Below are 24722 nucleotides of genomic sequence, written 5' to 3' on the forward strand. Positions count from 1 at the left end.
TAGTTATCTCGAAAGTTAAATATCACTTATCTATTTACCGTCATGTGGTTAGTACATCTCTATATGACACTTTTCTGCGGAACACAAAAGATATTTGGAGAAATGTGTCAGTGATTTTGTTCATACAATGATGTTTGGTGACCAACATTATTGAGAATATCTTTAGTGTTATGCAAGGCAATGACAGGTTTGGTGAGTTATTATGAAAAATGTTTTTGGGTAAACTACATATTCATTTATAGTAGCAAATAAAATTTATATTGACTGAAATGTATTCCTACAGTTATAACACATCATTTATATTCTCAAATGAATGGTGCATGAATTAGGTTGAACTACTTGTTCATCTTTACGTAAGGGTTAGAACATATAGTAAATATCTGCTGTAATGTAGTCACTATAGGATAATGGCAATGTGAGAGTATTCCATGTATTTTGTATGGGAATGGGGTGGTAGGTCAGGTATCGTTCTATGTATTTTGGGAGCGGTTGTAACTTTGTGTTCAAAGCAAGTATACTTACAGTTGTATCTTTTTAATAGAATGTAACAATGATTTGTTTGAACAGGACACAAAATACATCCTCCTGAAGCACAAAATCACCCAATGTAGGCCTACTGGAGATGTGTAATGAAAGAGAAAACAGAATAGATTGTCTGCTACAATAATAACTAATGAGTCAGGTGTAGTTCATGGGTTACTCAACAGAAATTCTTCATCTTTATTTACAGTCTTCCTGTTGGACCGGGTATTATCAGAAGATCTCCAAACAGTTTCTTTACCTTGCTGTCTGGAATTCCTTTGAGCATTGTATTTGAATTGACTGCCGGATTGTGAGGATTGCTGAGAAAGAGGGGGCACTGGAAATGTTTTTCCTTGTCTGTCCAAACAAAAAATTCAACTCTAGTTTTTGGATAAGGATAAAACTATGTTTTCTTGGTATTAGAAGTGTGTAAACATTGTAGCCTAGTGTGTGAAAAGTCTGTGGAAAGGATCTGCATGTAGTCACACCCTGTTCACACACGCGCGCTTGTGTTTCAGAATTGCTCTGCGCCAAAAGGCGCGTTCGCTGCAGCTCTGAAACGCGCGCACTCGTGTTGTGACAGCGGAGAGATAGGGAGGCAGTCAATCCTCTGCTGCGGGTCCCAATCGCGTACACCCGGCGTGATTCATGAGCAAGGTAAGACGAGCTGCTGTCTTGTGTTTGACACTGAATGGTGAAAGCTGTGAACACAAGTTCACGTTTGGGCTTAAATAGGAAACGCGCCGCGCTCTCATGAAGCATCCTTGGCGTTCAACGCGTTTGGAATTGGGGATTGCTTTCAGATGTGATTGGGAAACCGGATTCATGTAGATGTGTGTGGATTCTGAAGTAGAAGGGAAGGATGAGACCCACACTGAACACATGGAATCCTACAAACCCTCACCGGGATGCGTGGCAAAGGTTCTTCATTCTTGGTCTATGCGTCAGAGAGGCGTTTCTGGCCGTCGCGTCAAGTAGTTAGTTAGTAACTTTGTTAAACGCGCTCCCTGGATTGCAGTTGCGTTCTGGTGGAGCGCGAACGGCGGGTCTCCAGAAAAGGAGATGCCGGGGGTCGGCGGATCGTCGCTATCGTTGAGCGCCGATGCTGTTCGGCTTTTAACGGAAAGCAACGCATAGGCAATAAGCCACACTTTACAGTAGACTTTATAACCGCTTTGTAAAGGTGTTTAAAGTTAGATGGTTTGCGAGTTAAAATGAATAGCGGATGTGCGCGCGGCGCTTCAGTTCAAACGTTACTTTGTAGCAAAAATGATTGTTGAGTTTCGGGCTTGGTGCCAAACGTTTGATGCTGAATCACCTAAAATCATAAGTTCAAATTCCCATATATAAATTAACCATGTTGTATTATAGCAAAAGTGTAATTACCCTTTTGGCGTATTTATTAGCACTTGTATAGCCATAGTTTGATTATGGTTAAAGTATGATTATTAGTTGAACAACAGTTACCACGTTTTGTACTTTTATTAAACCATAGTTCATTTTCGGAAAATATTGCTAGACCTATTTGCAAACGTGATTTTCTAACTTGTATATTGTTTTCCCAGGAATTCATCCAGATGTGCTTTTTTGTAATTACTCCTATATGTTGCTTTTTTATTTATAAGCAGTAGCATTTGCAGTACATTCATGGAAAATACACTCTATACATTTGTGTTTGCAGGGGTGTTTAAATGTCATGCAAATTATGTCATAACACACAAAAAAGTGCTGGGTGTTACAAACCATGGTTGACTTTAATATGGACAGACCCACTTGCTGTTTAAATAAGCCTAAAAACCCACATTTGACCCCAAAATGGGCTCAAATCATTTTACAGTGAACGAAAAATAACTTTTCAATCTTCAAAATGGGATTATCAGTTTCATATGACTTAAATGTGTCACTCTTGAATGTAAGGTTTGGCCAGAGTTCACTTCCAGTAAGTGGTTGATCAAAGATATACTCTATTTATGCCTGAAGGTACAATCATGTGTGACATTCAACTACTCAATATTCAATAAACACTGTGAATATCTCCTATACAACGTGTTACAGGAAACAATAGGAAACATAAAACCAGGGTGGAGTAGCATTCAAGCTTTTCTATTATGAAGTTCATACTCTCACAGTTCCTGAAAGCATTTGTAAATTTGGTCTGACGCATGTGCGTAAACTGCTTTGACTTTAGCCAACCTTGCAGAGATTTGCTAAATATGACGACGCCTCATTTATCGCGGGACCTCGTTACAGATACAGCTGGAGACAGACGGACAGGGCCATCTGCAGACAGATACCGGACCGAGGTTACGCAACCTGCCTGTCGCTTGAGTCATCTGAAATCAGTTTGGTGATATTATTGTGCGAAAGCAGGAAAGAAGTGTGAAGGGAGGGCACCTTGTTCGGCATCATGTATTGGTTTAACTGTTAGTTATCTGCCCTGGATGACGTTTGGGAGATTTGATAGGCTTATCTGTGACCTTACGTGTACGTACTGTGACTCCAGCTATTTGCCCCGCTTCCCGATCTTCACAATGTGACATACCAGCACTGTTAACAGATTTAAAGCGTAGATTAGTGGATGTCTGACGCAGTTTCACCGGTTCGGTCGGAAACATACATATACATAGTGTGTATTATTCACTCAGTCACTATGAGAACATAGACACGTAAATCATCCAACTCAATTGATATAAAAGCCAGTTGTTATTTGTTGCAGATGTACATTTAAGACAAGTTTTATTATAGTACACGGTTCAGTCATAGGCATCAATATTTACACTGCACCGCTCTCTTGTTCTGTTTTTAGTTATAATAGATTTTGTAGGCATGTTAACTTTATATTTCCCTGTGGATGAGGCTATAATTAATCTGACTTGAAACTACTATTTATATTACAGGCCTAATTATCCAAACCGTGTCTGAGAGAATCGCTGAGGTGTTCCAATTCATTCCTGTCCTATATGAGCGGATGAATTTACAATAGTCGACTTATAATTAACTGTTCATTCATTCAACCTACTTAAAAAATGCCTAACAACCCATTTGATCCTGTTTTAGTTATATTTATTTTTTGAATGCCGTTGCCATGTGGTTGCTAGGTTGATGCTTTGAGGTTGCCAAGGTGTTCTGAGCGATTGTGCTTCTCCTTGAACATTATCATAACCCCTCAACAATGCAAACAGCTGAGTTGTCATTCGTGTCGGTGGCACAGAAGTAAAGTTCAATTCTTTGGGTTTGTGATTTAAAATTTCAGTCATGACCGAGAGTTTCTTCTTTGGATGACACCAGAAATAAGTGTTACGAAAGAACTTAAATTCATGCAGCCAAACGTGTTTTTCATTTAAATATCTGCTTAGCAAAGCAAAAGTGACAGGGCTTTATCATCGCCTCACGTCGCCCACCAATTCCTTACAGAGAACATGACATTAGTTGTATAAAAGTGATTAATGGTTGTTGTTTGTACGTAAGCAAATACTATAAATCCGTGACCTCAAACAGTCTTTCTCACCACAGGGCACTTTCTCTTCTGTTCGTGACCCAGTTTCAGTAAAGCCTGTAGTTGTGTATGATAACGGGACCTTTTTTCAGTGTTTCTCACTCCTGTCTGTGTCTATTAAACCTGATTTTCTAAGTCAGAATATAGGGTACTTTAAGCTATATGTTTACCTCTAGCCTGAGGTGAATGAAAGGTGTAATGTTTGTGTGACTTTTTAACGTCTTCAGGCCTCTTGCATTACGGGATTCTCTGATGTGACAGCAGTCACCCAGTGGTTGATTGTTGTCGCAGGAACTATCACATGTTGGGTTTGTAATAGGCAACATGCCTTTTAACTGTATTTGTGTCATTAGTCTACGGATGTATTTCAGTTAAAGGCCGTTCTGTTCTAGACATTCAGAAATGTGCTCCTTGTTCAGCCGCTTAAATGTATTACTTGATTATTTACGTAGAGGCATCCATAGTAAAGAAAAAACACAGAAGAGATGCTTTTATCCAAAGAAAAAAGCTGGTCTGTGTTCATGTGTCTGAATAAAACTATCCTCTGTGTGTGGATATCAACAAACCTCTCAAGTTCCTCTGAGAGCATCATCTCAAATTCTTTCCCGCTTCAGACGGTTTACTGCGATTTCACACCGCACATTCTTATAAAGGCATTGCTGATGTCGGCCATCATCATTCTTCCTGTTCACACAAGTTGTGTGTTTTCTGGCAGGTTTCTAGGCGTGTTGCGTTACATCAGAGTTGTAGGGACACACCCCTCTAGATGCTTTAGTAACTGAAGAACAAACTGAAGCTGGGGTGTATTGTGTCAGTGTGGTATCAGATCATCGCTGGAATCACGCTTGTATATGACACTGCTGAAGGTGTGCATAGTAAATTGAAACAGTGAAGCAGACGTGTGTTTGTGTGTCAGCTGAAGCTGTGCAGGAGCTGGAGGTTGGTGTTTCATTTGTGGGTGGCCGTAAATCTACAGTGCTGGAGTGTACTACTGAAAACTACTTACATTGTGTGCATGTGTGTGTGTCTGTCTTTCTGCATGTTTGTATCTGTGTGTGTGTTGGTGTATCTGTGTGTCCTTCTGTCTGTCTATTTGTATCTGTGTGTGCGTGGATGTGCCTGTCTGTTTGTATCTATGCCTGTTCCTTTCTGTGTGTGTGTGTGTGTGTGTGTGTGTGTCTGTCTGTGTTTGTTTGTATCTGGATATGCATGGATGTGCCTGTCTGTTTCTATCTATGTGTTTTCCTTTCTGTGTGTGTGTTTGTCTGTGTCTTACAATACCACTTTGATACCATGGTGGTGAATCATATAACCACAATATTTAAATGGTAAATGTTAAAAAACATGGAACCACTTGGGTACGTGTACAAGAAATATCATGGCTAATTTTGGTTGATAGATTGATATACTAATCGGTCTTGGCCAATAAGAATCCACTTGACTGATTAAAAATGTCTCATCTACAGTATCTTGTGTCAATTCACTGCGTCAGATCACTAAACCTCACCGTGTCACGGCTTTCATGAAGAATGTAGAGAATCAAGTGTTGTAAATTGTGTTTATAATCGTGCGTGAGTCCGGTAAGGAGTTTATTCTGCTTCGTTTCATCCGCACTAATAGTTTTGAGTTTGTCTTTACAGGCTCTTGTTGACACACGAGGCTTTTAAAATACACAGGTAACAATTAATGCAAAGCAGGGAAAACTGATGGTACAGTCGTAGACGTCTCTAGATGTTCTTCCTCAAAGCTAAATAAACACTTTCTGTCTTGCTAAGATCTCTTTATTTTGCATTTGTGTAAATCTATTGGGGTCTTCTGTCTATATGTGTTCAGGAAACAGAATGTTCTGCGTTTTCTTGTTTTTTTTCTCTTTTATTGATCTATAAGAGAAACATCTCATGCATGTAGAATTCCTGTGAACTGAACATCAAAATTCAGCTTAACATTAATGTCAGCATCATGGACGATTTTATGTAGGAAAAAAATCACACTTTTTGGAGGCTCTAGAGTTTAGAGTCTAAACCAAATGCAGTGCAGAAACTACTTAGTCCCGAAAAAGTTTTTTTCTGAGCACGTGACCTTTATGAAAATCAGGTTCTCTCAAATACTGAACACATCCAGCTAAACGCCTCACAAATCAGCCAAATCTCATTTTATTCAACTGTTTACTTCACACATCTTTGTTTGATGGTTTGTTCACAGGACGTTCCTGTATAACTCACCTTATTTTTACCTTCTTTACTGAAACAGGGTGATATGAAACACACCGGGACTCGAATCAGAGATATCATAAATGAGCGCAGATTTTTATTAACAGATACTTAATAAAAAGTGACAAATATTATTGACTTGATGACTGCAAAGAATAATGCTTTCGCTTTGACTGGTAAATGAACAGTTGGATGTTGATGCTCTCTCTCTCTCTCTTTCTGTCTTGTAGCATTCAGGAGGGAAGTTGATCTGTCATTATCATCATGGCCTCTATCTCAGAGTGGTACGCTGAGAAGAATGTGCTGATAACGGGGGCGACGGGCTTCATGGGAAAGGTGCTGGTGGAGAAACTCCTGCGCTCGTGCCCGAAGGTGAACGCCATTTATATTCTCGTCAGGCCTAAGGCGGGTCAATCCATGCAAGAACGCGTTCAAGATATGATGACGTGTAAGGTGAGGCTACTGTGTGTGTGTGTGTGTGTGTGTGTGTTTGTCTATGTATTGAATATTTCCACTCATAATCCATTGCTTCTGCATTTTTTTTTTGTCCTGTGCAAAGGTTGTTGTTGTTCCATAACTGTTCTTTAAACAATTCATTCTGGTCGCTTATCTACCTTAGAACACAGTCTGTTCTGTGTTCAGCTTTTTGTGTTGTGTATTGTCTGGTTTCTTTCATAGCCATCTTTGTGTCATAAGATATTATAGCCTTGGTGACCCGATGACATCTAATCGTTTCACGTGATCGTTGGTTAACTGAACGTAACATGTTGATCCTGTAATACTCAAAAAGCGGGAGAACAAAGGTTTCCAGAAACCCATCTGTGTTTACTGTTATGTGGTCGCCAGGGCTTATCTTTATTGTTTCACCCAAACATGATCCTTGAAAAGCAGCCAGTAATCTGCAAGACAAATTACTCCGCTCACCCTAGGGGCATAGTATGGGAAAATGCTCTTTGATTGTTACCGTGCGACCTGACCACAAACTTCATCCACATTTGGCATATTTGGGCTGCATTTCCATACATGTTGTGCTGTGATACAATGAGATCAGTCCATCCCAGTCATGATGTGCAGGTCTTCTGACAAGTTCTCTTCTCATAATTTAGTGTTAGATTTAAAGATCATTCCGCAGTCATTGTTTATGTTTGTGTATTATTGTTTTATTGTTTTATGAGAAGTTTTATGAAGCTGAAGAATAATGAGATCAGATGCGTGCGTGTGTGTGTGTGAGGGATGTAAATGTGTTGAATGTGTAGGGACTCGTACAGAGCTGTGTTGTTCTTCAGATTGATTGTGTTTGTAGACAACCTGGAATGTTGGAATCTATTCAACATCATCTAACAGGACTTGTATTGTGCTGTTGTTTAAACGCCCTTTCACCAGATTCGGCGCTCTGTTTTAAATGATTTAACATCTGACCTGTGATTGTCTCTCTGTTTATTCTGCCGAAGTTTAAATACTGTAGGTAAACGTACAGTTAGAATTATAATTTTAATGAAAAGTGTGAAGGAAAAGAATATGAGGGATTTCCTCATGATTTACTCAGCATCCCAGATAAGTGAAGTGTACGGATAGCTTCTTTCAGTTGAAAACAAACTATTTGTAATCTAAGGGTGCGTTCATATTTCTAGTTCGGTTCTTTTGGTCTGATTATTTTTTTTTGTCCGGTTTGTTAGTACTCAGATTGGCAATTTAACAGTTTTGCAGTAAAATATCCAGAACCTGAGTACTTACAATATGTCAAATATTTCCAACTACTTATGAATCGTGAGAAAATCCGTTCTAAACAGTGACACAGGCTGTGCAGTCGCCTGTCAATGGCGTCATTTCCACGTTACCCTTTATTGGTGTAGAAACCGGATGACAAAAGAGTGGTGGACAAAATGTGGAAGTGGTGTCTGGTGTCTGGAAAGCCACCAACTTGTTTCGAGCAGTCACTTATTTATGGACCACGATGATTTGCAGCATTTATAAAACTTTTAACTCATCTGCAAACATGATTTCGGGTTCCCGTCTGATTGATGGCCACAAGCGGTGGAGTTGAAGACAACAGATCCCATCATTACATGCTCCTTCACAGCGTCATCAAGCTACGGCATTGTTGTTGTTTTGATCGTGGGCTCTCTAGCGGCGGTGTTTACAAACTGTAGTTTTAACATCGAACCTAAAGATATCGAACCAAACAGCTTACGTGTAAAGTCACAACGTGATAGGACAGCTTTTATGATTTATATTTTAAAACAGAACTTGCCGGACATCCCAAACAATGCTCTGTGTATAGTGCGGCATGGGCTATTCTTGTTCAGTGTATGCCTGCGCATATGAGGGTATTTGTAGACATCCAGTAACTCGCGAAGAACTCATGTTTTTTTTTAAAGCAGTCAAAACGGCACCAGGAATTTCTACGTTACACATATCTAATAAACACTCCTTTTATATAACCAAATCACTAGATTTCGGATCGTATATTGTTATCACTTCCTGTTTTTGATTCGGTTCCATGCCTTTGGTCTGTGTTGGGTTCATGTTTCAATCGAACCGTGCCAGAGTTCGTTTGAAAGTGGACCGAGACCCATCTTTTGGTGCGCACCAGTGTTTGGATGGCAGCGTTCACACTTACACAAAAAAAAACGCACTAGTAGAGCAATCGCACCAGAGAACGTTTTAATCGAACCAAACGTGCCTTAAGTGACCAGAACCTAAAATGTTCTTAAAAAGCTCCAAAAATGTCATTGGCTCTTGATGAAGCACACGTATGACAACGAGTCACGACACACACAGGGACCAATGGGTTTCAACATTACTGATATGCCTTTACATTTAAGATTAGCACGGTGATATGCTGACGTATGGATTGCTTAAAATATTAATGTTTTCTCACGATCACAAACATTTAATAAGTCATTTGGGGTACGTTTGAGTGCTTTTTGAAGCCTCGGCATGTTGACCGCCATATATGAGATGGCATGAGGTTGAGTCATCATATTTGTGTGAACTTTTCCTTTAATGATTCCTAAAATGAGTCTTGAGTGGTTTTCCATGTGTCATTCTCTCTCAGTGCGGGTTTAAAGAGTGTGTTTGTGAGAGGAGCGTTTTAGAAACAGTCAGATGTGGTTGATTTATGGTGCCGTTTTCCCACTTTTATTAAGTTTTACTAAATAGAGATTCTTTATTATCATCTTTATTATATGCTGTATAATTTAGATGTAATTTACATCTGTTCTAGTTGGCCTTATATATTGGTCAAACTATGTTCTGCATTAAATGGAATAATGTTCACTTGTTTGTTTGAGGGTCAGGTTTGGAGGTAGATGGAGAGATAGTGAATATCATTGACCTAATCTAACATTTCTCCATGAGAGTTCTTCACTAATAGACCTTTTAGATGTGTGTGGGTTTACTTAACCACTGTGTGTGTGTGTGTGTTTGTGAGCAGCACACCCTTTACCACAGAGCCTCTCTCATCACTTTAGGGCACAAGAGCAAAGGAACTGAGGAACTATTGTTTCTCTCTCTCCCACACACACTCAAACACACTGTAGACTGTTTGTGCCAGAGGGTCCAGTGGAAGACTGGCACCGGCATACCGCCATCCCACAATGCACCGTTTGCTCTCTCTCCACCACAGACGAGAGAAAGGATAAAATTACAGTAGCTGACCTCAGCGAACCCTTGACCTCAATCCACTCTGCATGTGGTTCTCTTCATCTGTATGTCACTTCCTGTCTAATACATGTGGTCACCGTCCCTCTCACTGACAGCTGTTTAACAAGAGGCGGGTACATCTGAAATATTTCATCTCAAATCCCACAACGACTTAAAAACGTATAACCAAAATATGACTTACAAAAACTGTTAAGTTTAGACAGGAAACGCTGTGTGTGTGTGGACATCGTTGTTGTAATCTTTCCGGGAGATGAAGTTGCGGTGTTTTGTCCTGTTGCAGCACACAAGTGTGTTTTATTTTTGTTTCCTGGCAACACAAGCCGCAACAGGAAGCCGTGTTCAGTGTCCGTCATGTGTGTGTATTTTAACAGGATCTGAGTGATCCAGTGCCTGGAGCTTCAGATGATTGACATGAGTAGATTTTATCTCCTGCGTGAGTGATTCTTAAACATAAGGTGCTTGTGCATCTGCATACGGAGATGATAGTTTTCATTTCTATAAAATGTGTAAAGGCGGAGTGGACGTGTGTTTCTGACACATCTTTAAGACCGCCCCACTCCTGACTGTTACCTGTGGAAACAGACACAGTCATCTCATGTCCTGACATGCAAAATGACTCTGATAACATCTCCTGTTGATCCTCCCAGTCTTTTATCCCTCATAAACGCCTTCAGACATTTTCACATTTAGTTCCCACACAGTTCAGTCAATGATAGATTGTGCAAGTGCTCCATTAAACAGAAAACATTCAGTTATTATATGTTTTCCTTTGTCATGAGTTCATACTGTCACGTTTACCAGGTATTATTGCTTCACATACAGTTTACACAATATTATAATATGCTGTATTATTAAATATTAAAATGGTCTTAATGCTTTTATTTTTGCATCAGAATTATTCTATTTTTATCAAGTTTTTGTAGTTTAATGAATGTTTTGAATTAGCTTTTATTTTTGTATTTATTTAATTTTACATTATTTTTATCTATATTGTTATATGTTCTATGTGTTTTCCATTTTACTCTATTAATGTTTCATTTATTTATCCCATTTTGGTTTATTTATTTTTTAAATAATATATAGTACTTAGGCCAACATTTTATGTTATTGTAATTTAACAAACATTTCAATGGTTTTAGTCCTAGAAATGAGTCCTGTTTTGTTTATTAAATCATTTAAAAAATACGATGCAAAGTAGTTGTGCCGCAGGATTTCAGTCCCCGAAGGACTCTGTTCAAGCACCGTTTTTCCTTTAGCACTTGCAGATCCTGTTCATAATATATAAATATGTAAAACGATGCACCGGTGTCACGCCGGAGAGTTAGAGAGACACATTAGGACACAACAGCTGTCAGAGGCAAATCGCAGCATCTGTTCGGCCTCTGTCAGGTGCCTGCTGGTGGGGTTACAGGAGGGTACTTATTACGTCTGGCTCTAATACAGAGCGAACGATTCTGATTGGCTTTGAATGTAGGAATGTACCATGATCGGACCCTTGGAATTGTGGGTAACATAAGTTATGCGCGTGTCAGCCCAAGCAGAGGATGCCGCACTTACACAAATCCTCTTTTGATATCAGATTACTCTCACAGACATCACAGCACACACAGAGTCGAGGGGATGGAGCTTACGGTCACGTTCCTCTGAATAAAATTAATACACAAGAGTGATGATATGTATTCTAACATTTTCTATCATTTTCTTCTTGTGTCTTGGCCGATCACACAATGTCCTCTGAAGGGCTGATATCTCTTACAAACATGTCTGTGTTTTTAAACCAATTTTCAAATTTTTTCATTAAGCAGCAATCTTTATGTGATTTTCTTTTGCATCGTGACATTGTTTTCACGTCAGATAAGCGAGCATGACCTTGTTTTGCAGCTGTTTGACCGCGTACGTGAGGATAATCCAGAGTTTCATCAGAAGGTCATTCCCATTAGCAGCGAGCTCACACAGCCCGGATTGGCCATCAGTCCAGAGGATGTGCAGAAACTCACCTCCTGTATCGACATCGTCTTTCACTGTGCAGCCACCATCCGCTTCGATGAACCGCTCAAGTAAGAGACATGTCACCTACACGACTACACCTTTATGTTCCGACACAATCTTGTTTCGCTAAAAAACTCGCCCCCTTCTGTCAGAGATCTGTCACAATCACAAAAGTAAGAGGGGGCACTAAAACAGTCACGTGTCCCCAAGACCAAGACTGGTCCAGCCCTTCTCAAATTCATCTGATCCACATAATCCCAACCCTAAAAAGCCATCATAAAATAGTCCTTACATATAATAAAATAGAGTTTGCGAAGGTGAAATAACAGCAAAAATGTGTGTTCATAATGTCATAAGTCAGTTAATATGCTTTTCTTAATTATTGAAGGTATAATAAATAAACATCATGTTTGCCATGTCATTATGTTAAAAAACAAGAGCTCATAGCTTGAATTTTGTGAGCATTTGGATACATTTTCTTGACATTTTTTTACCAAATTTCTTCAGAAATTAGGATGAAAGTAAGTGATTGATTGCATTTGGAAAAATATTTTTTACATGTTTGCAGTTTATTTAAACGTTATATCCCCACAGTCATAAAATAAAACCCTGAGTCCTCTTAGTTTGAGCAGAGACAAGAATACACATGAGGTTAGGTTGACTAAGAGACAAAACCGAGATTTACGAAAAAATGTTTTTGTTGGCGAATGATTGTCTGACTCTAAACTGAAACCAGCGCACACAAAGGAGAAAGAAAACTTAAGAGAAATGAGAGAAGTGATGCTGCTGTGCTGTTTCATGGGTCTCTAACTGTGGAACAGATGTTCTCACAGCTGGAAAAAAAAATGAGAATCCTCTTCTTCATATCAGCATCCGATCCCTAACATCAAAACTTTCTGCAACATTTACTTCAAACATTTTAAGTAATTAACCTCCATATTGTGATACATTCTACAAGAAACTGGATCAACACCGGCATACTTTCACACCCTCCTACAACCCATAATGAACCCTACATTCAGCAAACGCGGTGCGTCTTGTATTGCCTTCTCATAAGGGCATTCTCATTCTCTTTCACAACTCTTTCCTGGTTAAACATTCTTCCTAACTCAGTCAGGTCAACTACATCTCTCAAAACATTCAAAAACCTACTTAAAACCAATGACTTCTGTGAATACTTGATAGACAAATGAGAGAAAGAAAAAACGCTAACCCTCTCTCTTTCTCTCAACAGGTATTTGTCTGGCTTTTGTTGAAACTGATATCTTTGTATTAGCACCTAGTGTATTAATGCTCCTTTGATAGAAGCGTCTAATGATAAATGACTAAATGTAAATGTGTAGAACAGGAAATGATTTTATTCATGTAGAATGGCAAAGAGTCGAAATCAGAAGCTGAGCAAGTTTGATCATTTCTCTGTATTTGTATTGCATAGTTGTTGACTGCTATTCTCTTCAATTAGATGCTTTTTTAAAAGTTGTATCATAGTTATTGTGATTCTACTTGGTGTGATGTATCACGTCTGAACATGTGTTTTTTCCGCAGACACGCCCTGCAGCTGAATGTCATCGCCACGCAGCAGCTCCTGTCTCTGGCGCTACAGATGCAACACCTGCACGCGTTCATCCACATCTCCACCGCATACGCCAACTGCAACCGCAGACACATCGATGAGGTCATCTACCCTCCGCCCGTCGAGCCCAAGAAGCTCATCGACTCTTTAGAGTGAGTGTCATCATTAACACATCTAACTTTACATATAACCTCTCCTGTCCCGCTGATCTCAAGTGTGTGTGTGTGTAGATGGATGGATGACAGTATTGTATGTGACATCACAGCACGACTAATAGGGGATCGACCCAACACGTACACCTACACCAAAGCGCTGGCGGAGTCCATCATCCAGCAGGAGAGCCACAAACTCAACATCGGCATTATAAGACCGTCCATCGTAGGAGCCAGCTGGCAGGAACCCTTCCCAGTGAGTGACACATCTGATTCTCCAGACCATAATACTCACATCCCTCTTATTCTTAGTAATCACATGTCTGTGTTTGACAGGGGTGGATAGACAACTTTAATGGACCAAGTGGCGTTTTCATTGCAGTAAGTTCATTCTCAGTTTCTGCTTTATGGTATTTACAGAATATGCTAACAACAAATAGAAATTCTGTCCGACATGACATGCCACGTCACATTTTTAAATGAGTTACATTTACAAACGCTGTGACATGCTAACGTGTGTGTTTGTGTGTGTTGCAGGCTGGGAAGGGCATTCTGCGTACCATGAGAGCCAGCAATGATGCCGTGGCTGATTTAATTCCTGTAGATGTGGTTGTAAACCTCACACTGGCTGCAGGCTGGTATATCAGTATACACAAGTGAGTTCACACACACCTCCCTTCAAATCTGTGTTTGAAAAATGTGTTGATATCGTTGATGTTTTTACACTTCCAGACCAAAAACTCCATTAGTGTACAACTGTACGACAGGAGGCATTAACCCCTTTCACTGGGGAGAGATTGGTACGTGACGCGTTTCTTATAGCACATGTATAGGGGTAAAGTGTTAATGTTCGACTGTTTGATGGGATCACTATGCTCTAGTTTAAGGAGTAACATTAGTGATGCTTGCCGCTGCCAGAAATCAGCTGTAATATATTATATTGTGTTCACAGAGCATCACGTGATGTCCTCGTTCAAAAGGAACCCGTTGGAGCAGGCCTTCCGTCGTCCCAACGCTAACATCACCTCCAATTACCTGATGTACCAGTACTGGATTCTAGTCAGTCACAAGTTCCCCGCATTCATCTATGACCTCGTCCTGCGTATGTCTGGACAGAAACCACAGTAAGAACACAAGACGACATCAGATCTTTACTACACAGTTGTTGTGGCCGAAAGAAATCACACTAAAGAGAGAACCGGGATAATATTACTTTTTTTATGGTCAAGACCCTTATTGCACCACCACCACTGTGCACAAATAAAACATTGCAATTGTAGTGTATACAGTATATTACAGTAAGCATGTTCCAGACAGATGTGTTGTGTTTGTGAAGTTGATCTGTGTGTTTCCATTCAGGATGATGCGCATATTCAACCGACTGCACAAAGCCATCGGTCTGCTGGAGTACTTCAGCAGTCAAGACTGGGAGTGGAAATCTGACAACATGCACATGCTGATGAGTGAACTCAGCCCGGAGGATCGCAAGGTTTCACTCTCTCTCTCTCTCTCTCTCTCTCACACACAACACACACAAGATCTTGAATGAAGATTATAAGATGTTAACGTCGGACCCAGACTCAACATTACATTACAATGAGTGCACATACTGTATGCCACATTTATCTAGTAACATAGTATGCCATGTGTGAGAGCTGTTTGCTGAATTCATTACGTGAAACAATTATTTTGTATATTATTAAGACTTAAGTACATCATGCATAATACTTGAAACACATAAATAATATAAATGTCCAATTAAAATCACATAAAGCATTTATTTATGCAAATCGTGTCACTTACCTACAGCTTATATACCATTTGCTATAATACAGTGTATTCATTATTTTACAATTCTTTGTTATTTATTTTCCATAAATTCATGTTTTTTTTCTTATGTTGTTTGTTCCACAATGTGCTTTCTGTACAACAATGCAAAATGTTGAAGGGTGCTATTGAAGTAAATTTGAATTAAGTGTTTGGGCAATGAGTTTCTGTAACTTGAACCATAAAACCTTTTTATTACAGACGTATAACTTTGACATTCGCCAGCTGAACTGGCCGGAGTACATCGAGAATTACTGTATTGGGACCAAGAAGTATGTTCTGAACGAGGATATGTCTGACATTCCTGCTGCCAGACAACACTTGAGGAAGTACGTCCACCTGCTCTCACTTTAATTCTGACTTCACATAATGTATACCTTAATGTCTTTCCAAACCCATATGGGGTTACAGAGAAGATGAAAAGTTTGATGACTCTTTATGGAGCGTCTCCGTAAAGTTATAAAAATAATCCATTGTGTTCATGAAGATATTGAAATCGTCATTCACTTAGCATCTTCTGCCTGTAGCAGACAAGAATGTTTTTTTATAAAAGTGAATGGCATGAGTAGATTAAGGAAAGGTTAGGTTTGCATGTAACTGTCGTCTCATGTGTTGGGTGTTTGATTTACTCAAAAGGCTGAATAATTGATTCTCTTCCTCCCACGCACAGGCTGAGAAACATCAGATACACGTTCAACACCGTGTTGCTGGTCTTCATCTGGCGTGTTTTCATCGCTCGCTCTCAGATGGCCAGGAACATCTGGTACTTCGTCGTGAGCTTGTGCTTCAAGTTCCTGTCGTACTTCAGAGCGTCCAGCACTCTGAGCCAATGACCGCAGCACACAGGGAGTGTGTGTCCTCTTCCTAATCGACTTCCTGTCCAACGCACAGATGTTTCTTGAGCTTTCCTCACCGGCCGCTCGTCCTCCTTACCGCTCTATTGATGACGCGTCTGCTATTTTTTAAAGTGTCTCCTTTTATAATGACTGTCCTTAATACCGATTATATATGCAACTGCATTTACAGCATTTCTCCTTTATATCTGGTGGCCATTCGACATCCGGAGATGTTGCCTTTGTGTCTTCTGGTGATTTTTTGCGTCTTCACTACAGACAGTGTTCCAGCAAAGGACCGGTATCTCTATGGAGGTTTTTAGCACTAACCATTGGAGTTCTGCTGATATCAGCATATCTCTGTCTGTATGTTTTAATATCGTGTCAAGTCTGCGTTACTATCAGCAGTAACAAGGGCATGATCTCTACTTTTCATGATCTCTACTATGTTTATTATTTAAGGTATTTCGTTCAGGTTTGTGTTTATGGCTGTTTAAATTGCATCTTATTCAAATTATCCATTATTTATATCATTTAACTCACCGCATTGTGTCACATTTTACCCCTAAATAAGAAGGCAGACAAAAGAAATGAGGACAAGTCAGACTTATTTGCATTGTTTCACAACTTAAGGAATTTCACAAATGGTCATTCTTCTTAATGTAATACAGGTTTTATTTCATACTGTACAGAATAACTTTAATACAGTTTTTTATTATTTAAATCAGAATAGAATATGAACTAATAGCAGAACAGCAATAACGCCATGATTTAATAATACTACAAATAATTTAGATTTAAATGATGTGATCTCTGCTACAACATTGAGAAGAATCTGGGTGGAAATCCATAAAAGTGACACAATTCAAAAAAGGCTTTATTGTCTATATGCAAAATACAGTATGTCTCTTTTCTTTTAGGGGTGAAATTAAAAGCCGTGGGCTCGTTTATAAAACGTATAAATATACACAATGTTTATACATCAGGCCTGTGGTGTTTAATGGGATCACATTAATGTTGTGTTTGTTCATACACACTGAGTTTACACCAAAAACATCTTGAAGATTTAGTGTGAGGATTTTGCAGATGGACATACAGTTTCATTGACATGTAAATAATCAAACGTATATGAATATGATACTTTTCGGAAGATATACATACCAAAAATGTACAAATGTATATTTGCTCGCTCTGTTTCCTGAAAGGACAGAGGGCTTCCCGTATTTTTTTAAAGAAAAGGGAAAAATGATGAAAAAGTATATAAGTGTAGATATCACTGACGTTTGTTTTTACTTTAGCTCTTTAAAGTCCCCTATAAGTCAATGTCTGTTAAATTTGTTGAATGCCAACAGCAGTAACCCTTAAAGAAACAGTACAGTATATGAATTTTAAAAGGGAAAGTCACTCGCAAATCTTTTTTCAACTTTCATATGGTTTTACAGCATCTTGTTGGCATGGCGACACCATCATCCAGATAGGGCTTTGGTTTTTCTACACTCCACCTAGTGGTCTTTTGCCAAATTGTATTTTTAGATTGCGTTGAGGGGGGACGGACCCCACTTTGTAACAAGTGTTTGCCTTCCGTCTTTTCTATGTTTCGCACACAGTATTCATGGTCACCATGAAACCGCACGTCTTCCTCCGCGAGTCTTGAACAGTTTTACTTTGGAAAAGGTAATGAGTTAGAAACATATAACTATAGAATATGAGATAGAAATCTAAATGCATCTGTAGGGAAAGCACACACACACACATACACTAAAATGTCCTCCGAGGATGAACAGAGCATTCCAGTCATGAGATACACAGCCATTTTTCTATCAGAATCAGACACCTTGATGTCTTAAATGAGAACGTCTATCATTATGAGCCAATTACTGAGCTTTTACTGCCAACATGATCTCTGCCATCTAAAAACAACTTTTGAGACGCGTAGATGATGTTTTTACAGCGTGTTTTACAGATGTTTTAGTGTTTTGGGATGGTGTATCTAACTTACAGTCTACAATGAGGCCATGATGAGTCCAAAATGTGTTTTTATTCAAAAATGTCATTTTCCTTAGTAACACACGCTTGTTTGCTTTTTGCATATGATATTTACACCGAAGTGAAGTTGCTGGCATAATTCTGACCTTTCTTTACTCAACATTTGTGTTTAGTCTCCGATGTGTGCCGTCAGACGTGTGCCGTTGAGATCCTTGAATGACAATTGTTGCAAAGACTTCATGAGAAAAATAAATTGAAATGACGAGATTAGTGTGTCTTTATTGCATTCTAGCTAAAAGTAACAAGCATTTAGTGAAAATAAGCATGCGAATAAGCATATATATTCAACCAGCTACCACAGATTTCAGTTTGTAAAGCCTGTCCCATAAGAAAGTATAGTATATAATAATATAATATAATTATATAATATCTATATAATATTATCTCTATAATATCTCCCAATATTTCTCAATGAGATTAAATAAAGAGCAAATGGAGATTTTTGCTTCAGTCTCTTGTGTGTCTCCTGACACAATGTGAACTCAAACATTTCTCATCAAATTGACTCAAATCCAGATGATTTGACCTTTACAGCCTACATTTTTTTATTTGATTCTCTTTTATTTCTCCTAAGGACTGAGACTCAGTTTGACAGTTCTGTTATTCCATCAGTTGTGTTTATTGTTAATTGATCAGTCTGGAGTGGATGATATTTTCATATATTGTGTCTTCTGTGCTCTTTATCATCGTGTCTGGTGTGCTTTGATTTATTTTGGAGTCTGCTGAGGTGTTTTTTGTCTCTGTCGCATCTGCGGCGTGATGTTGGACTTCAGAGTTATCTGTGATGAGTGAGATGTTTCTTTTCCCACGTGACGCCGCTTCAGTGTTTGTAAAGTAAATTGAGCTATAATGAAGAGATTCTGATGTGTGATGTGTGACGGCTTCAGTTGATGAACCAAAAGCATCACCATTATCCAATACAGCAGCCTGATGAGATGATAAAGAGACAGAATTAGTGGTATAGTATCTGTGTGTGTGCATAAAATCGGGTTTTAAAAATATATAAAAAAAATAACATGATGAAATATGTTACTTATTATAACTTATTAATTGTTACTTATTATAATTATTATAAGCCATCAGGTTAAGTCTGTATTTAACCCACTCACATTCATGACAAGTCCACTTGAATCTCCATGTTTAGTCTGTGATGGTTTGCAGTTCTGTCTACTGAAAAATTTTTTTTAGATTTGTCATGAAACAAGTTGGATTTTGATGAATCCAAAGACATTTTATTTAAGGTATGAACGTAAACATTTATTCTTTTATTCAAATGTTGATTTAAAATCTGATCAAAACAGAGTTTGTCTATTTTGGTTCAAGCTTAAATCTGTGTCTAGTTTAGCTGTGTATATTACGTGTTAAATGTGTTTTGTGACGATTTACCCACCGCATGCAGAAGAGTGACACGATACCAACTATCAACATCACTATCACACCGATGACAAGTCCAGCCAGCAATGACAGAACGTCTAAACCTAGAGAGCCATTTAAATGTCATTTGTTCGTTCTTGCTTTGTGTGCTTTAAAAAAAAAGATTTGACATAAAACCTGAATCTCACTTTTAGGAGGCTGAAGCTCCTGAAACTCTTGCCTGACACTTCCGTAGCTGTTACCGCTGACACACTGCAGAGTGGGTGTGTCTGTGAGCGGTTGATTGACAGTGAGGGTGGTCCTGAAGTTTGTGTCCCCCAGTTGCTCCTGAAAGATAGATGTGCTGGTGGAGTTCACGATGGGACGTCCAGACAGACGCCACTCCAGCGTTGGGACTGGATTTCCATCGACCTCACAGAAGCATGCAATGATGTCACTTCTTATGCAGGATGACTGGGAGATTTTAGGGGCATCTGAAAAAAAAATTGGGAAAAAGTGTATTGGGATCACATCATTAAGAACAATGGAAGATTTTCTTTATGTCTCACAGGTTATATTCAGAACGATGGTGTCCGAGGTCTGGTTGCCGTGTTTGTTGTGAGCAGTGCAGTAGTATCGTCCACTGTGTTTGGGTTCAGTTTTATTAAAGATCAGGTTTGGTCCGGTCTGTAGATGTTTCAGATGTCCTTCAGTATCTCTGTACCAAGTGAAGTTGATGACCGCTGGATTTCCATCACTCCTGCAGGTGAGAGACACTGAACGACCCTCTAACACACTACCAGATGGAGACACAAACACTGACGTGTTTTTAGGACCATCTGAAGGAAGAAAGAAGACACATTTTATTTTCTTTAACCCTGTAAATTTAAAGAACATGTTCAACTCCATGTAAAATGTTAGATGTTTTTAATACCAAAAGTGTTTGCAGCAGTGATGTTGGAAATCTATATTGAAGCTTTTTTTAAAAAAGAACATTTTGTAGTTTCTAAACATAGTCTGAAAGTCATTATTATAATATAATAACATAAAATGTTATTCAAAATTCTGTCATCCCATTGCATTAGTTTTGTAAAATAGGGTTCTGACACCAAACATTTAAGAACTTTTTGTAACTTGTTGCTCTGTTACAAGATAATTTACATAACGGGAAACAAACCTTCAACTGATTTGCTTTGTGATTTTGTGTGTTGTACCAGGCCAACGGTTGAACATATTACAAAAGCAGAACAAAATTCTAATTGTTTTCTACATTGTTCCTACACAGAAGGGGTTGAACGTTTTATTATGTGGAAATGTGGAACTATTTAATCCCTTTTCATATGACTGAACTAATCCTTTAAAATAATACTGTTTTTCCTCATCTGTGTGTTAATGATATTGTCTGCCAAACAAAATCATGTAGTATTTAAAACGCTTTTTCAAGAGAGCAACATATTACCTCCTGCTACAATCAATGAGTCTGATCACTGAAAACTAACAACACAAGCTGAATAATTTGAAAAAGAAATAATGTCCATGAAAAGAATTCGATGAATGAGATTATGACAGATACTCACACTGAACATCCAACATTAGTGTTGTTGAGTTCTGGTTGCCGTGTTTGTTGTGAGCAGTGCAGTAGTATCGTCCGCTGTGTTTGGGTTCAGTTTTATTAAAGATCAGGTTTGGTCCGGTCTGTAGATGTTTCAGATGTCCTTCAGTATCTCTGTACCAGGTGAAGTTGATGACCGCTGGATTTCCATCACTGCTGCAGGTGAGAGACACTGAACGACCCTCCAACACACAACCAGACGGATACACAAACACTGACGTGTTTTTAGGAGCATCTGGAGGAAGATAAAGGCAAGCACACTGTCACAGTGTTCACTTACAAGTCTGTGTTCATTTTTAAAAAGAATTATTTCCATCTTACACTGAACATTTAGTGTTATCGATTCTCGTGCGGATGTGTTCCGGTTCTGTAGCTGGTAAGATATCATACAGGTCAAATTGACCCTGTGGTGTTGATGGGTTACATTGAAGTCCAGATCTGAGATAAGATCGCTCTGGATCTGACGCTGCTGTTCTATGATGCTTACAATGGAAGAGGTGCTCCATTTAAGAGCCGGTGGATGAGAGGAGCAGAACATTTTAGCAGAGCATCTCAGGATCACAGTCGTCCCCTCCACAACCTCCTGCTGATGCTGCTCTATGCTCACTTTGGGTTTGGGTGGAAAATCTGAATTCAATTACACAGATCAATTACAAAGTGGACATCGACTGCTGTTTGATATGAATAATCTTCACAACATTTTTCACACTCTTGAAACAAAAACACACTCACCACTGACAATCAGTTGAAGTTTTGCATAGCTAAGCCGCAGGTTATTGTTGCCTACCAGTCTGAGGTAATATTTACCAGTATCCTTCTGAGTGACATAATGAAAGCGTGTGGTGCAGTTTTTGTTCCTGGCGTTGCCAAATATTGTCCCATTGAGCACTCCTGTGCTGGGGCTCCTGGAGTCAAACACCTTCTTATCAGTAATTCCGTCTTTATACCACAGTCTTCTTGCATCAGCAGTGAGGACATTGTTATATTTAGGATCAATATCAAATGCGCAGGGTATGAAAGCACAAGATCCACTCAGAACTTCTAGATGTTTTGGCTGTGTGATACTGAAGCCACACAAAACACCTAAAGAACACAGACACCAAAGAATACATTATACTGAATTTATACATAAAAAAACTGATGAAGAAAACAATAATCTACCTATAACTAACGGGAAATCAATAGTAAAATATTTGAATCTTCTAGAATATTAGAATAGAATAGAATAGAATATAGACCTCGTATGAGAGATCCAATGAGGATGATTCTGCCCGTCATCTCTTCAGACCTGACAGAATAAGAATAAACAAATAGCCTTATAATAAAGGTTGATTAGTCACATGTTCTGAGTATTTTTACATCAGATAAACATATTGCACATATAGAAATAAATGCACTACCACTCACCGGAGAAGAAACACTCTCATCAACACAGGATATTAGCTTTAGTTTCAACACTGATATTTCAATGCTCATATACGACTTCCCTTTTTTATTCAGCAGAAGCATCAAAAAATAGTCTGAGAGAAATATATTATGCAAATCCTAATTTCTAAAGACAACATACACAACACAAAAGACAACAAATGTGTTGATTATACATACGTATATTCATAAGTTATTCAACATTTCAGATTCCATGAGAACATTTCAAATGCTCAATTCAGCAAACAGTATCGATGGACTAAGAGTTTTGATTGTCATATTTTGCACTGCGTTTCTTTTAACTGCAGGTTTACTGTCTTTCCTTTGGGTCAACACCTGACCCAATCATAGTAGCACTGAAATTCTGTTGCTATTCTTTTCATATTTTAAAAATGTATATACACTGTAAAAAATAACACAGATATTTACTTAAAAAAATTAAGGTAACAGTATTACAAAAAATATTTTTTATCGCAATATTCCATGAATAAATCAAGTAAAACTACCTCAATTATTTAAGCAGGTCACATGATAAACTTTAAAAGATGAAGAAGAATTACTCATTTGAGCATTGGATTTAATTTCTTGATCTTTTCTAACTTAATTTTAACATTTATTATTGTTCACAACATATATAATGTACAAATAAGCTGACAGTTGACTCAGTACTGACATTAGCAGCATTGTACTAACTAGATCACTGTACAAGCTCTCACATAACCTAAGTACAAGCAGCACTCTTCTGAAAGATGGTAACCACGAAACTCAGAAATACAAAAAGAATATCTTCTAAATCTTAAAGACAGCAGAACAATAAACACTATCAAGTCTTTCATTTCATTCCAAAGCACATAAAATAGCACTTTTTAACAAAAATGACTCTCCTAATGCAGTCGCATGCAGAGCATGCTGGGAACTCTAAATTCTAGATTTTAACTTAAATAATTCATGTAGTTCCACCACACAATAATTAAGTAAAGATCCTTCATACAAGTTTAAGTGGGTTGAACATGATACAATTAAGTCGAATTCATTCAATTATTTGTGCATTTAGAGTTCTGAGATATTTCTATAACTTAAATTTTGGTTAAAAAAACAAGAACACAGTTGTATTAAGTAAAGTTTACTCAATTAATTTCATGAAATCTACTATGACACAGAATACATTTTTACAGTGTAGCTATAAATATCTTGTGTGACATTAACACTAAAATCTACTATCCTAAATTACATCAAATTACACTACATTACAACTGTGATTTCATGCTTAATTTCTTAATTACTTAATACAATAAGCTACTTTTTCTTAAATGGATCAGGTTAATTATTTTCCCTTAAATGGTCTTGAGCAATAATTCGGTGTTGAACGCTTCTTATGCTGAAATTTTTGAGAATGATGACATATTTCTGTAAAGCAGCGCCATCTGGAGGACCAAGCACTGCATTGTAAAATTGTTGAACTTCCCTGCCATCAAAACAGTGGTTCTCAAACTGGGGGCCGTGGCCCCAGGGGGACCCCATGATGGATCAAGGGGGACACAGATTTTGTGCCATTTTATGAAATATAGAAATCTACAATACATTTTTGCAATCAAACATCCGAAAAATAAGACCACCAACAAAAATAATTGATGTTCCAGCATGTATGACTGAATATGTATCTGATTTAATACAATTTTAAGTTTAAGATAAGAAGTCTTTGGGGGGGGGCAAATTGGTGTACACCAGTGTTGGGTGTAACTAGTTACTAAGTAATTAGTTACTGTAATTTAATTACTTTTCCCTTGAAAATAGTAAAGTAAGGGATTACTCGTATGTTTTCTGTAATTTAATTACAGTTACTTTTGATGCAATTAAACTAAATTCTTTGTGAAATATATGAGTGTGCAATAGTGTAATTGACATCAAAATTCAAAGTCTTACTTAAAAATCTGTGCTTTAATGTATAATTCTCACATTTGTAATACTTTGGTCAGTTAATAATATTATTTATATGAATGAATTAAATTAGCCGTTTC

General features: G+C 38.2%; 2 protein-coding genes across 4 annotated transcripts; one reads left to right on the forward strand and one right to left on the reverse strand.

Moving 5' to 3' along the window:
- Positions 1-849: 849 nt before the first annotated feature.
- Positions 850-18521, forward strand: si:dkey-97m3.1 (fatty acyl-CoA reductase 1). 2 transcript variants are annotated; one of them, XM_056749303.1, is made up of 12 exons: positions 850-1179; positions 6459-6681; positions 11776-11951; positions 13429-13608; positions 13687-13864; positions 13945-13989; positions 14146-14264; positions 14341-14408; positions 14561-14732; positions 14968-15097; positions 15637-15764; positions 16106-18521. In XM_056749303.1, exons 2-12 carry the CDS (start codon positions 6493-6495, stop codon positions 16266-16268), a joined length of 1548 nt encoding a protein of 515 aa, XP_056605281.1. In that variant the 5' UTR covers positions 850-1179; positions 6459-6492; the 3' UTR covers positions 16269-18521. The 2 variants fall into 2 exon arrangements, with proteins under 2 accessions (XP_056605281.1, XP_056605282.1); XM_056749304.1 differs by lacking the exon at positions 850-1179 and adding an exon at positions 4804-4957.
- Positions 18522-18787: 266 nt separating this feature from the next.
- LOC130421171 (sialoadhesin) lies at positions 18788-22823 on the reverse strand. Of its 2 annotated transcripts, none has more exons than XM_056748926.1 (10): positions 22687-22823; positions 22518-22567; positions 22012-22362; positions 21601-21906; positions 21245-21514; positions 20237-20506; positions 19877-20161; positions 19705-19792; positions 19424-19481; positions 18788-19241 (listed from the first exon to the last, which is right to left on the reverse strand). In XM_056748926.1, the coding sequence occupies exons 1-10, from the start codon at positions 22704-22706 to the stop codon at positions 18939-18941; spliced, it is 2001 nt and encodes a 666-aa protein (XP_056604904.1). In that variant the 5' UTR covers positions 22707-22823; the 3' UTR covers positions 18788-18938. The 2 variants fall into 2 exon arrangements, with proteins under 2 accessions (XP_056604904.1, XP_056604903.1); XM_056748925.1 differs by having other exon boundaries at positions 19424-19484.
- Positions 22824-24722: the final 1899 nt, after the last annotated feature.

The sequence above is a fragment of the Triplophysa dalaica genome, chromosome 5 (assembly GCF_015846415.1).
Source record: "Triplophysa dalaica isolate WHDGS20190420 chromosome 5, ASM1584641v1, whole genome shotgun sequence".
Taxonomy (NCBI): Eukaryota; Metazoa; Chordata; class Actinopteri; order Cypriniformes; family Nemacheilidae; genus Triplophysa; species Triplophysa dalaica.